At 40.9% G+C, this 11,546-nt stretch overlaps 1 protein-coding gene across 3 annotated transcripts; it reads left to right on the top strand.

The window, feature by feature from the left end:
- On the top strand, positions 1-8,163 carry LOC147453717 (calmodulin-binding protein 60 D-like). 3 transcript variants are annotated; one of them, XM_086515821.1, is made up of 8 exons: positions 1-885; positions 992-1,067; positions 5,295-5,353; positions 5,807-6,297; positions 6,382-6,542; positions 6,635-6,838; positions 6,909-7,125; positions 7,208-8,163. In XM_086515821.1, the coding sequence occupies exons 1-8, from the start codon at positions 737-739 to the stop codon at positions 7,837-7,839; spliced, it is 1,989 nt and encodes a 662-aa protein (XP_086371947.1). In that variant the 5' UTR covers positions 1-736; the 3' UTR covers positions 7,840-8,163. The 3 variants fall into 3 exon arrangements, with proteins under 3 accessions (XP_086371947.1, XP_086371949.1, XP_086371948.1); XM_086515823.1 differs by lacking the exon at positions 1-885 and having other exon boundaries at positions 1,053-1,067; positions 5,295-5,369; XM_086515822.1 differs by lacking the exons at positions 1-885; positions 992-1,067 and having other exon boundaries at positions 5,294-5,429.
- The last annotated feature ends 3,383 nt before the right edge of the window (positions 8,164-11,546 follow it).

Below are 11,546 nucleotides of genomic sequence, written 5' to 3'. Positions count from 1 at the left end.
TTAGCTAGGGACGACTTGCTGCAAAAACTCAGGATTTACACACGTTTTGAAAAGAAATCAGAGCGATGAATGGGTGTCTGGACAAGCCAAAAAGGCTTTTCCTCGCTTGACTACTTCTCCTTCCGCGTTCTTTCTGCTGCAGTCTGCACTCTGTAGAAATCATCCAAAACCCTAGTCTCCCTGCGTTGGGCATTCATCGATGAAACACGCGAGCTCTGGCGCTAACCTCGGTTTTGCTGGGGCCATTACGAGCTTGCCTTACTGTCTCCGGAAGGCCGAGAGAAGCAGGTTTGCGTTGATGGGCATTTCTTTCTGAGATTCGTGTCGTTCTGACAAAACGTTCTACCTTATCTGAGGGAACCACCGGAGTACACTCTGTTGTTCCGAGGAACATACAAGATCTGACTAAACCTGCTGAGGAGGATCTTTACTGATAGAGTGGAGTCTAATACTTTGCGGATTGTGGTCACGCAAGGCTTGATTGTGTTTTGACTGGATCATACTCCGGGGTTTTCTCATGATGGCGAGAAGAAAACGACATAAGTGAAGATCTGCTTAAGACGTGGGTTTATCTAAGAATGGCCACTATTCACAGAATTTACTGAGGACGTTGCAGTTATTGGAGAGTGGGAGTTTGTTGATTTGCAATCACTTGAGTCCAATACTCCAATACAAACGGAGCCCCAGGTTTTTCATATCAACAACAGGCCCACTTCAATCCAGCAGTACTTGTGAAATGCATCACATAAATAGATTGGGTTCAGATCGAGGAGATGCTGGCGGTGGTAGTGGTGGAGCAAAAAGGCCCTTTGAAAAAGTGAAAGGTGACGTGAATCAGGGGGTTCCTCATGGAGATAAGCGCCAGAAGTTACCTGCTCTTGCAAGGTACTTGCACTATTAATGCTTGCAGAGGTTTCTGCGCCTACATAATGGGTTGTGAAGACTTTGTGACCATGATGCTAATTGTCCAGCTATGTTGCTTTGGTTGCAGCGTGGTGATGGAGGCTGTCAAAATGGACAGCCTTCAAAAGCTGTGCTCGAGCTTGGAGCCCGTTCTTCGCAAAGTGGTAAGCTATGGCACTTCCTTCATGCTACCATACCTGACAAGAAGTTTGTTGTGTAGAGAGTTGTTTTGTTTAGTCGGTGAATGCAGTATCACCATAATACTACATTCGATGAGGGTGTTTACATGCATGTCTTCAGTAACATGTATAGCCAAGAGTTTTTGAGTGTTGAAGGTTTCAAGATGTCTGATCAACTTAAACAAGTGGAATTCTCCCATAGATGACTTAGACTTTGTTTTGCATGTTATAGTTGACAGTTCAGTCTCTGAAGTTCCCAAAGTTTCTCTTTTGTGGTTGGAATGCATACTTTTGACCGATACATTCTTTTTGACAGATTGTACTTACTGCTTTATGGCTGAAGGTTTCAACTTCATTAAACTAGACCCTTCAAAACATATTCCAGTTGTTAATTGATTTTATGATTGTGTAGGGGCATTTAAAGAGCTCTTTTTGTCGTTTTTCTATTCGTCACTTCCAAGCATGTGTATTTTACCAGTTATTACATTCAAAGGGTTTTGAAATTGTGGAAATCCACTAACTCTTTTTATTTAAAGATATTCTATTATTTCTCTTTCTTGTTACACTATTGGAAGTTGCCTGTTATGATTGACAGGTTTAGAATTGTGGACATTTTATGGGTTTTTCCTAATGAATTTACACGCTCTCTCTCTCTCTCTCTCTCTCTCTCTCTCTCTCTCTCTGGGTGTCCTTCCCCCTCTTCTCTTCCTTCTCTAGTCGTGTTGGTAGTATCTAATGACTTGTGTTCTACCTCATGAGGGGTGTTGTCATTGCTGTTTTATGGTACTGATTTGCAACACAGAATTTCATGTAGATTCCTTGGTTGTCTACTCAGTGAGCCAATGCTCTTGTTTTGGGGGTGATGTGTTGACTTTAATGCTCACTCGAAACTTAAGGTATCTTGCTGTTGTCGTGTGTGTGAGTGTTCTCTGTGTCAAAGCACATTGTGTGAAAGGGATTAATTGGTTTCTTTGCTATTTTCCACATGCTTATATTTCTTCCTCTTCTCCTTCTCCCTTCCTCCTCCCTACTGTCCAAGGAATGCCGGTGCAAAAGGGTTGATTAGGGGTAGTGATTTGCAAAATGGAAGGGGTGTCAATGTTGCAATGAAACACATTTCGTACCTGTACGTAACTTACGAAACACATGAAATGTGTTTCTAAACTTTATCCCTATGTTTGCTAAAACAGTTTCTATTTTTTTTTTTGTATGAAATGTGTTTTGAAAGTTTATCCCTAATGTTTGTTAAGTGGGAAGCAAGTAAACCCAGCTGCTGTGGGAAATTGTTGCAAGCCATTAAGTATGGCCAATCCATGTGAAGCTCCCATTTCCATCAAATATCTCCCGTACTCAGTGTACTCCTCATGCTGTGAGAAATCGTCTGTCTGATGATTTCTCGTGCGCACATTAAAGTCCTCCAAGAGAATGATGTCACCATCTGTGGAAAACTCCCATATGTTCTCGTCTAATACCGAGAAAGGGGACCGTCCTCTAGGTGCGGCATACACTGAAGCGTTGGGGGCAAAGTAGCATATAGCAATGTACAAGAATCTGCTTGTCTCAGCCCTCAATCTCACCCACATGTATCTGGCTTGGTCATCTCTCCGAACAATGTGCACAAGAGGCTGTAACTCCTCTCTAAATAGGACTCCTACTCCTCCTGACCATCTGCCCTTGTGCTTTGATCTCGTCAAGTTGTTTCCCACCTATATCCAGTCACATGTGGCATAATCTGTCCTGGTGCCTAGTGTGTCTTTAAGTAAATGACCATGTCTCTACCCGTAAAACCGTCCTCAAATGCCCCTACATCAAGACGGAGTGCCCCATCTGTGGTCTTTTATACTACCATCTGTGGTCCCATTGGTCTTGCACCGTCATGTGGAGTGTCGCTCCAATATCACGACCCTTCCATCTTGATAAAAAGCAATCTTGCCTTTTTCCCTTACTAGTCTAATCTCCAGCATTACCTCCTGCATATGAGCAATCTACAAGAGTGTGAGGTCATCTCCAAGAAAGGTGTCCGTCTTCTTAAGAGTTGGTCTCTTCTTCAGAAAGTCCTTCGCTTCCATGGGGAAACGAAGAATAAGTGCCCTTTTCTTTGACGTTAATCCCTTGCTTCCACTTTTCTTACTGCCTACTCTCCAAGCCTTCGTATGGGTCGGCTCATTAATTCCCATCATACTCATGAGTTCTTTTACCTCTTCATCAACATTGTCTTGGTCTTTAAGGCCACAAATCCTTACGTGTAAGGCACGCACATGCCTCCTTTACTCTTCTTCTAGTGTCAAGTTAATGATGGTGGGTGTGGGGGTTGTTTCCTTGCCTTTCCCTTTCTTGGCGATCTCGATCCATTTCTCAGGCCTCCGCTTTCTGTTGGGTCTTTGTAATAATAACATCAACCCACAAAGTCGTCATTTCTTTGTGTTTCTTGTCGCCTTCTTTGATGGCCCACACTTGTTCTTTAATTGTGTCGTGTTCTTCAATTACTGAGGGTTGGAGCTCTCCCTCTTCGAGTGTCTCTCGTGGTCGCAACTCTGCAAGCTCCTTCTTGAGTAACTCGATCTCGTTATCGTGTGTTGTCACACGATCCTCAAGTTTGGTTATGGTGCTTTCTTGAGCCGACACACGTTCTTCGAGCAATTGTATTGTGCCCAAAAGATTGCGGTTAATTTTGTTAATGGTCTCACACATTTCTTCCTTGCATTTTTGAATGGCGTCCTCAGAGGGTCGTCTTTGCCGTTTTGCTTCTTCATGCTCGAGAGCCGCAAAGGGAGAGGGAGAGGGAGAGAGTGCTTGAGAGAATATACACTGTGCGTGTAGTTGTTTCTGCATTATGCATACATGCTCGTTCCCACATCAAGCATACATCCATATTTTTGAAAAGCCTGCAAAATTTGTCCTGCAGATTCTCTGATTTTCCGTTTCTGTAGACAGGGGTCAGGCTCTTGCTGAGTGGGCGGGGGGGGGCCGAGCATGTGACGGCAAGGGGGGGTGGGGGCCGGCCGTGCGCGGCAGAGGGGGGGGGGGGGGGGGGGTTTGCGGGGATGTTGGCGCGCGACAGGTCACAGAAGGCGGAGAGAGAGACCTCACTGACCCTTGGCTTCGTGTTGTCATTTTTGCCGTTGGAGATCATCAAGTAGATGGTACTGCTGTTAGGGGTGTCTTATCTTTCAGAGGTTGGTGGGAGTCCCTCTCTCCTATGTAGGTGGCAAGAGTTGCCTATCTTTCAGCTGGGGGTCCCTCTCTCCTCTGTAAGATTGTGAAGGGGAGCAACTATGCAGAGGTTGCTGTAATCTAGAAGTGTGTTTTTCACTTTTCTTGTCAGTGCATTCCTTGTAGGTAGAGATAGGAAGATTGTTCCCAACAATTCTGATTCTATTACTCTAGAGTTTCTGCAGAAAGCATACCAATTAATTTTATCTATATAAAAGGCAAATTTGAAAGTAGGAGCGGGATAGGGTTCAGAGGAAACTGATTTAAATTGTTGCCATGTTTTAGGAGCGGAAGCCTTTGAACATAAACTGCAGAACTCATGGTTAATTGATTTCTACTACTTTGCAAGGCAGATTTTAGAATGAACTGAATTGAATTGTTGCCTTTTTTTGGGAGTGTAAGGCTTTGAAGGTAATGGACTCCAAAGCTGGGTAAACAAGCCATAAAATGTTAGGGGCCATGAGGAAAGGCTATGTAATGTCCTGATGCTCTGACGTAAATTTAATAATCATGTCAGAAAGTCTGATAATGTTGGTCATGGGTGCATGAACATTTTTTGATACTTTGGCAGTCTGCTCTGTTGCCACAACCTTGCAACGTCTGGTTATAAGTTCTGCCGAAAGCTTCATTGCTGGAAAACACTAGTGCTAGCTACTGTTATTTTAGGGAATTTGGCAGCTCAATCCATTCCTTCTTAAAAGCTGTTTTTAAATGCGACACGAATGTGCTTCTTTACTGTTATGTGATCACTCACAAAGAGCCTGCCGCTGATCTTTTTTTCCCAAGGGGCTTGGGGGGTGTGACATTGCCCGTTGGGTTTTTTCTGATATTCAGATTGCTATCGACCATTTTGAATATTCAGTTCTATTGTCTTATGATGTTTTCTCCTTTGATCCTCTGGCATGCTTCATGAATTCAGCTTCTGTGTTTTTATTTGACCAGTAGAGTGGAAGCTTTACTTGTTAAAAATTGTAATTGTTAGTTTTTGGTGATGTGTAGGTTGGAGAGGAGGTGGAACGTGCTCTTGCAAGGCTAGTCCCCAACAGGCTTGGATCAAGGTTGACACCGAATCATGTAAATGCTGAATGGATGTTGCCTGCTGTTCTTTTTCAAAACCTTCATGTTTTCTTCTTTGTACGTTTTCTTTTTCTTAACACACTATTGTTCCTTTTTAAAATATCCTGTTTTTCATACAAGATCTTGTTTTCAGCATGCACTGTTTCGTTTATCTTTCAAAAAAAATCTTCTCAAATTGGTGATTACTTTTCTACTTGTTTTGTATAGTTTGTGACTGGTTGCAATCAATCAGTTGGCTCTTTGTGAGTAATTAGAAACAGTTAATCACTTACAAGTTCCATAAGTTGGGGCCACAGGCGAGCTTGATAATGCTTTGCGTTTTCAAGGTTGATTTGTATGTTCACACATTAGAATCAGAGAAGCAACTAAAATTGGTATTGCCTCTTTATAGACTACAGTATTCTGTTTTAAAAGTCATATTTATGGAAATGCAGGACTCCTCCAAGGCAAATACAAGAGTCACCAGTATCAGACTTACGTCTGGATTTTACAAATAAGCTCTCTCTCCCTCTATTTACTGGCGGAAAAGTGGAGGGAGAAGGAGGCTTGCCTGTGCATATTGTTCTCAAAGATGAGACCACGAGGCAGGTTGTCAACTCAGGACCATTATCATATGCCAAACTAGAGGTAGTTGTTCTTGATGGAGACTTTTCCAACGAGGATGATGAATGGACTGCTGATGATTTTGAAAAGTATGTTGTTAAAGAGCGTGATGGGAAGAGGCCTCTCTTAACAGGCGATCTAATTGTCACATTGAAGGAAGGGGTTGGTACCTTGGGCGAGCTAACATTCACAGACAACTCAAGTTGGATCAGAAGCAGGAAGTTCAGGCTAGGTGTGAGGGTTGCACCTGGGTTCTGTGAAGGTGTACGTATCAAGGAATGCAAGACAGAAGCATTTACCGTGAAAGATCACAGAGGAGAACGTAAGTGTGCCTTTTATCCTCAATAATAGCATACATGCAGAGCTCTCTTTTATTAACATTGTTCTAATCTGCTGCATTGTTCAGTTTACAAGAAGCACTACCCACCACGTTTGCAAGATGAAGTGTGGCGGCTAGACAAGATCGGCAAAGATGGTGCCTTTCATAAGAGGCTTCAGAAGAATAATATCAATACTGTTGAAGACTTTCTAAGATGCTACATGATGGACCAACAAAAGCTCAGAAATGTAAGCGTAAGCAAGTTTAGTTCTTTGCGCATTTCTGCAAACTTAATCACTTGAAAGGTCTCCTAATAAATGCATCCCTGACTTCGACACAGACTTTAGGAAGTGGTATGTCAAATAAGATGTGGGAGGCTACTATAGAACACGCAAAGACGTGTGTTTTAAGTGGGAAGCTTTATGTGTATTATGCTGATAGCTCCCGAAGTGTTGGTGTTATATTCAATAACATCTATGAGCTTTTGGGTGTGACTTCCAATAATACATACAAATCTGTGGAGTCTCTTAACGAAAGTGAGAAGGTATGCCTGTATACTCTCGGTGCATTCATTGAGAGATATCTGGGACCTAACTTCCGTAAAAATTTTACAGGTTTATGTAGATAAGTTGGTCAAAGTTGCTTATGAGAACTGGTCTAGTGTGACCGAGTATGAGAATGGGACCCTCGTAAGCGAGACTGCGAGCAAGCATCCACTTGGGCATATTGATAATGAGAGTTCCGAACAGGCTGGAATGTATAGTCAACCTATGGGTTTGCCTCAACAGCCAGGACCATTTCAAAGCATGTCCATGCCTGGGAGCATTCCAGGTACATATTTTCCCTCTGTATAAAAGGTAGCATCAAGCATTGGGCCATTACTAACGTTCTACAATGGGTATTTGATGTGCAGCCAGTACCGTCGCACCTCAGCTTTATAGCTATGGCCAAGAACAGACCTCAAGCTATGGCAACCAGAGTAATCAAATTATTCAAAGCAATCCGGTGTTCAGTTCAGGAGCAGATCCACACGGTCAGTCATCCCCATCCGTTTCTCTTCAGGGTTCTTTCCAAAGTGGGCCTGCCAATACTGGACTTGCTCTTGGACCTTCTCAATCTTCACTATCGAGAACGTTTGGCGATTGTTCCAATCCAATGTCTCAACAAGCTTTTCAGGGAGCCTCTGTTGAATGGCCACGCTATCCAGCTCATAATCCCATGACTCCTTCTGTTGAGTATTATTTTGAAGATGATATACGGGCACAAGCTTTATCACTGCTAAGTAATGAGGACATGCAACAGCTCCTGAGGTCGCAGTATTCGGCTCGCCCAGAAAGCGGCCAGTTACAGGGAGACGATGCATATTTCTCAGGCTTTACTCCAGCTCCTGCCATGAATTATGTGGATGATGGAGTCCGTACATCTGGAAAGGCATATATAGGCTGGTTGAAGTTGAAAGCAGCTTTGCGATGGGGAATTTTTATCAGGAAGATTGCCGCCAAGAAGGCAATTCAAAGAGCTAAACTCGAAGAAATTGAAGATTGACAAGTGTGAGTATTTGAGTAGGCTTGAAGCTTGGGTGCAAAGATGCCTCAAGTTCGTCTTCTCTCATTAGTGATCAAAGATCAAACTAAGATGGTTTTTGTGTAGTGTAAAGAGCACTTTGTGCAAGGCTAATTGCTGGATTATGTATTTATATGCTGTCTTCATGAAAATTTGTCTATCCATTTGGGTTCATTCCAAAGGGGTACTTTTTTTAAAACTGTCTTGCAATGGCCAGTATACATATTGTAACAATGTTGAACGGAAGTTGTAGAGGTTGGCTCAAGCTGGAGGTTAGCGTCAAAAGGTATTGTACTGTTGTTGGCTTGTGTTATGGTTGTCCTTGTTGGAGAAATTTCTACGAGTATTCACAGCTTGTCTGAGTCCATTTGCCTCACATGCTGTATGATCAGAACTCAATTGGCACATGTATCTTTTACTTCTACAGTGAGCTAATGTAGCTTGCTGTGTGCCATTTGGGTGACAGTTGTCCAACTCTCCGCAATGTGTCATCGACCACATTGAGAGATGAACTGTAGCTCAGCAGCATCTCCTCTTTCAAGATAGCTGGTCATTGACAAAGCATTGGATTGACTCGATATATTACCGGGTTGCTGATTTCCGCTTTTTGGACTACAATCTATGGGATAGGGTATGGTTGTCCATACTTTATGATGATTAATCGAGATTAGCCACATATGTAGATAGAAATTGATGTTAATTTGCAGAAATCTTTCAACTTTTTATGCCTACCTATTGTACAGTTTGTCTGCTGTTACTAGGTCCACTAGAATGGTGGAAGAGCCACTTGTCCAAGGTCTCTACATTTATGGTTGCATATATTGCTGTATCCTACCGCTCATGGATGATACATGCTAGACTGATTTAAACACACACATCTACCATGAATATCTTTGGATGAGTATATGGTTGGTATATGTTGCATGTTGGTCTAGGTTTTGCACTTGTGCATGACTTGCTTGGGGGATTGATAGCGCATTACAGAAAAATTAACGTCAGTCTATAAAAGCTTCTGACCTTGACAACTAGCTCTACACATATGAAGAACTAGTGCATACATTGCTTTGCCCGTTGGCATCTAGAGGCTCTTGAATAGGCTGTTGTTATTGGTTTCTGTGGTTTATGGTTGTGATAACACAGACAAGCACACATGACTCATCCCATATGTGGCTGACATCATATGGCTTGCATGATTTTTGATAGTTTCTTTTAAACTTAATCATGGAAGTTGTCAAATGGGTAGTTTTCCCATCATGGTTAGCCTTAATGCTCCTGTAAGGGTCTCAATAAGATAGAGTGAATGGGTTTTTGGAATATTGGCTGAAAAACATTTAAAATGCTACTCAATTTTTTTTAATAACCTTGTCAATTTTTTTGCAATGGGTGTCTCCAGAGCGTTGGTTTTAAGGGGGTATTTGAAAAGTTAATTTATGAAACAGTTTTTATAATTTGAACATATGGCTTGTAAGATTCAAGTCATTATTGCTTTTCTTATTGATAGCCTTATCCTCTCATTTGAGACCCTTTTGGATTTTGGATGTACTGTATGTAAAATCTTTTACCTAGAGGGCTATCTCTATACATATGGATTTTTACTATGCATACATTGCTTTGCTTGTTAGCATCTAAAGGATCTTCTTATAGGCTCCACCAAGAATAATTTTGTCACTAAGTGGATTGTAAGAGAGTAAAAGTTACCAAACTAAGCTTGAAAATTTAGTGTGTGGGGGTAACAATACGTACCTTCTGGTGCTACTAACCCCTTGTAAAAAAAGTTCAGTTATCGAAAATTGATAATCAACTTCTTGGGTAATGGTGCAATCAACCAATTGGGTTGCCTAGTGTGATGCTCAATATACATTGGCTAAGTATCATTTGTCACCATCACTTACAATGGTTGGCCACTATTTATGCCTCCTAAGCAACGATACCATATAAACAACAATGATGCTTTAGCCAAATTTATTTCATTTACACAATTTGGCAATGATGAGAGGAACGTCTATGCTACAAGCTACTGAAATTCCTCAACAATTAAAGAGTGTGCACGACGTATGTGTGATGAACATACGTGCAAAGATACTTTGTGTGTGTGTGTCCACCATCCCTCAGGAGAGGTCCACTTGGTGGGAGATAGAAAAGGGGAATGTATCCTTGACCATGATCTTAGAAGTCAAGTTATGAGCGAAACTTCTTAAAGACTAAATGGTGGTAAAACTTAACATGCCATTTTTCATGGGATATACGATGTAGCTCTTTTTCACTTTCAATAATACAAATAAACGTCTAATAAAATTAAACTCTGATAGTTACTGAAATCGTCATGATCAAGTTTTGCTATAAATTAATTTTTCAAAAAGCAAAAAAGAATGGGAGAAAGAGACAGTCTCTTGCTTGAGTATTACCATGTTATCCATTCAAGAGAGATGTCTCTGTCAATCAATATATCTTGAATGTGTCAAAATATGTGTTGCTATACGTAGTTTTTCAAGTGGTTCAAAGAAAAAATATATAACACCTGCAACCAATAGCTACAATGAGCAAAAGCATTGGTATGTACCTTAATTGACAATTTAACCATAAGAAACAAAACATAGAAGCTAGTAAAGAATCAAATCTATCCACTTAAACAAGTTAGTTTTATGTGAATATGCTTATAATTATCTATGACCAATTAAGTCCATACATGCTCCAAACTGATCTATTTGGATAGAGTAGGTCAAACAATGAAGTATATCTAATTTAAAGTAAAATATCCACGTATATTCTTGACCAGACTAAGAACCCACAAGGCCCCAACACATCGATTTGGATTAGGTAGTCCAAGTATATCTAGCTTGGGCCATTATTTGGTGCTAGCCAACCAAAGGTTAGCAAGGAAAGGTGCGTGCATGTGTGTGTGTGTGTGTGTGTGTGTGTGTGTGTGTGTACGTGCACATGCGTGTATATGTTGGATAATTATTTCAACAATAGGTTGAAGCATACACACTATTGAACCATACAACAGACCACATTATCCTGGAAGATACATCCTAACAAAAGAATACAGCCTTCTTCCATATTTTCCAACTATAACTTACATCAAGCGCCTCATTACCCCTCTTGCACATGAGTGGTGGGTAAGTCTTCCTAACATGATTTTGTTTACCAATAACAAGAGGGGTTGGAGGGAGGGTCATTGAAACTTGTCTTGCCAAGTAAATGTCAAGTGGTGTGGACTTGTTGTGTTTTTTGTATGGTGGTGGGTAACAAGTTCCTTGCTTGGAATAACTATGACAACTATGCCTATAGTAGCAAATCATATTCAAAGACAAGTCCCAAAGCTAATGATATAGGAATATATTGAGAAATTTATATCTATAATCATGTCACTGCATTGACAATGTATTGATTATTTATCATTTATTCAAACTATGGCATTTTTTATTCATAATGTTTGTAACATATGCAAAATCTTGTAAAGGAAGCACATTTTCTCATTAATGGCTGTGGTCAAAGCTACAAAATTCACATAAATTTGTGTGTAGATGGTAAACCAAAGAAGGTAATGATTTTCGGCAATTGTTGAGGTATTGGTGAGCATCATTAGTTCTTTGAGCTATAATATTGCAATACATGGTGATTACATGATATGCAAAAAATTAACCGAGTGATTGTACTAATGTATTCAAGATTGAACTTGTTAATCA

The sequence above is a fragment of the Adiantum capillus-veneris genome, chromosome 7 (genome assembly GCF_014529385.1).
Source record: "Adiantum capillus-veneris isolate H3 chromosome 7, ASM1452938v2, whole genome shotgun sequence".
NCBI classification, from domain to species: domain Eukaryota; kingdom Viridiplantae; phylum Streptophyta; class Polypodiopsida; order Polypodiales; family Pteridaceae; genus Adiantum; species Adiantum capillus-veneris.
The sequence above is the reverse complement of the archived record's forward strand: the minus strand, read 5'-3'. Positions and strand labels throughout refer to the sequence as shown.

Coding starts and splice junctions, on each gene's coding strand:
- LOC147453717 (XM_086515821.1), top strand. CDS start 737: ATGCATCACATAAATAGATTGGGTTCAGATCGAGGAGATGCTGGCGGT. Junction 5,354..5,806: donor CCCAACAGGCTTGGATCAAG/GTTGACACCGAA, acceptor ATGGAAATGCAG/GACTCCTCCAAGGCAAATAC. Junction 6,839..6,908: donor CTCTTAACGAAAGTGAGAAG/GTATGCCTGTAT, acceptor AAAATTTTACAG/GTTTATGTAGATAAGTTGGT.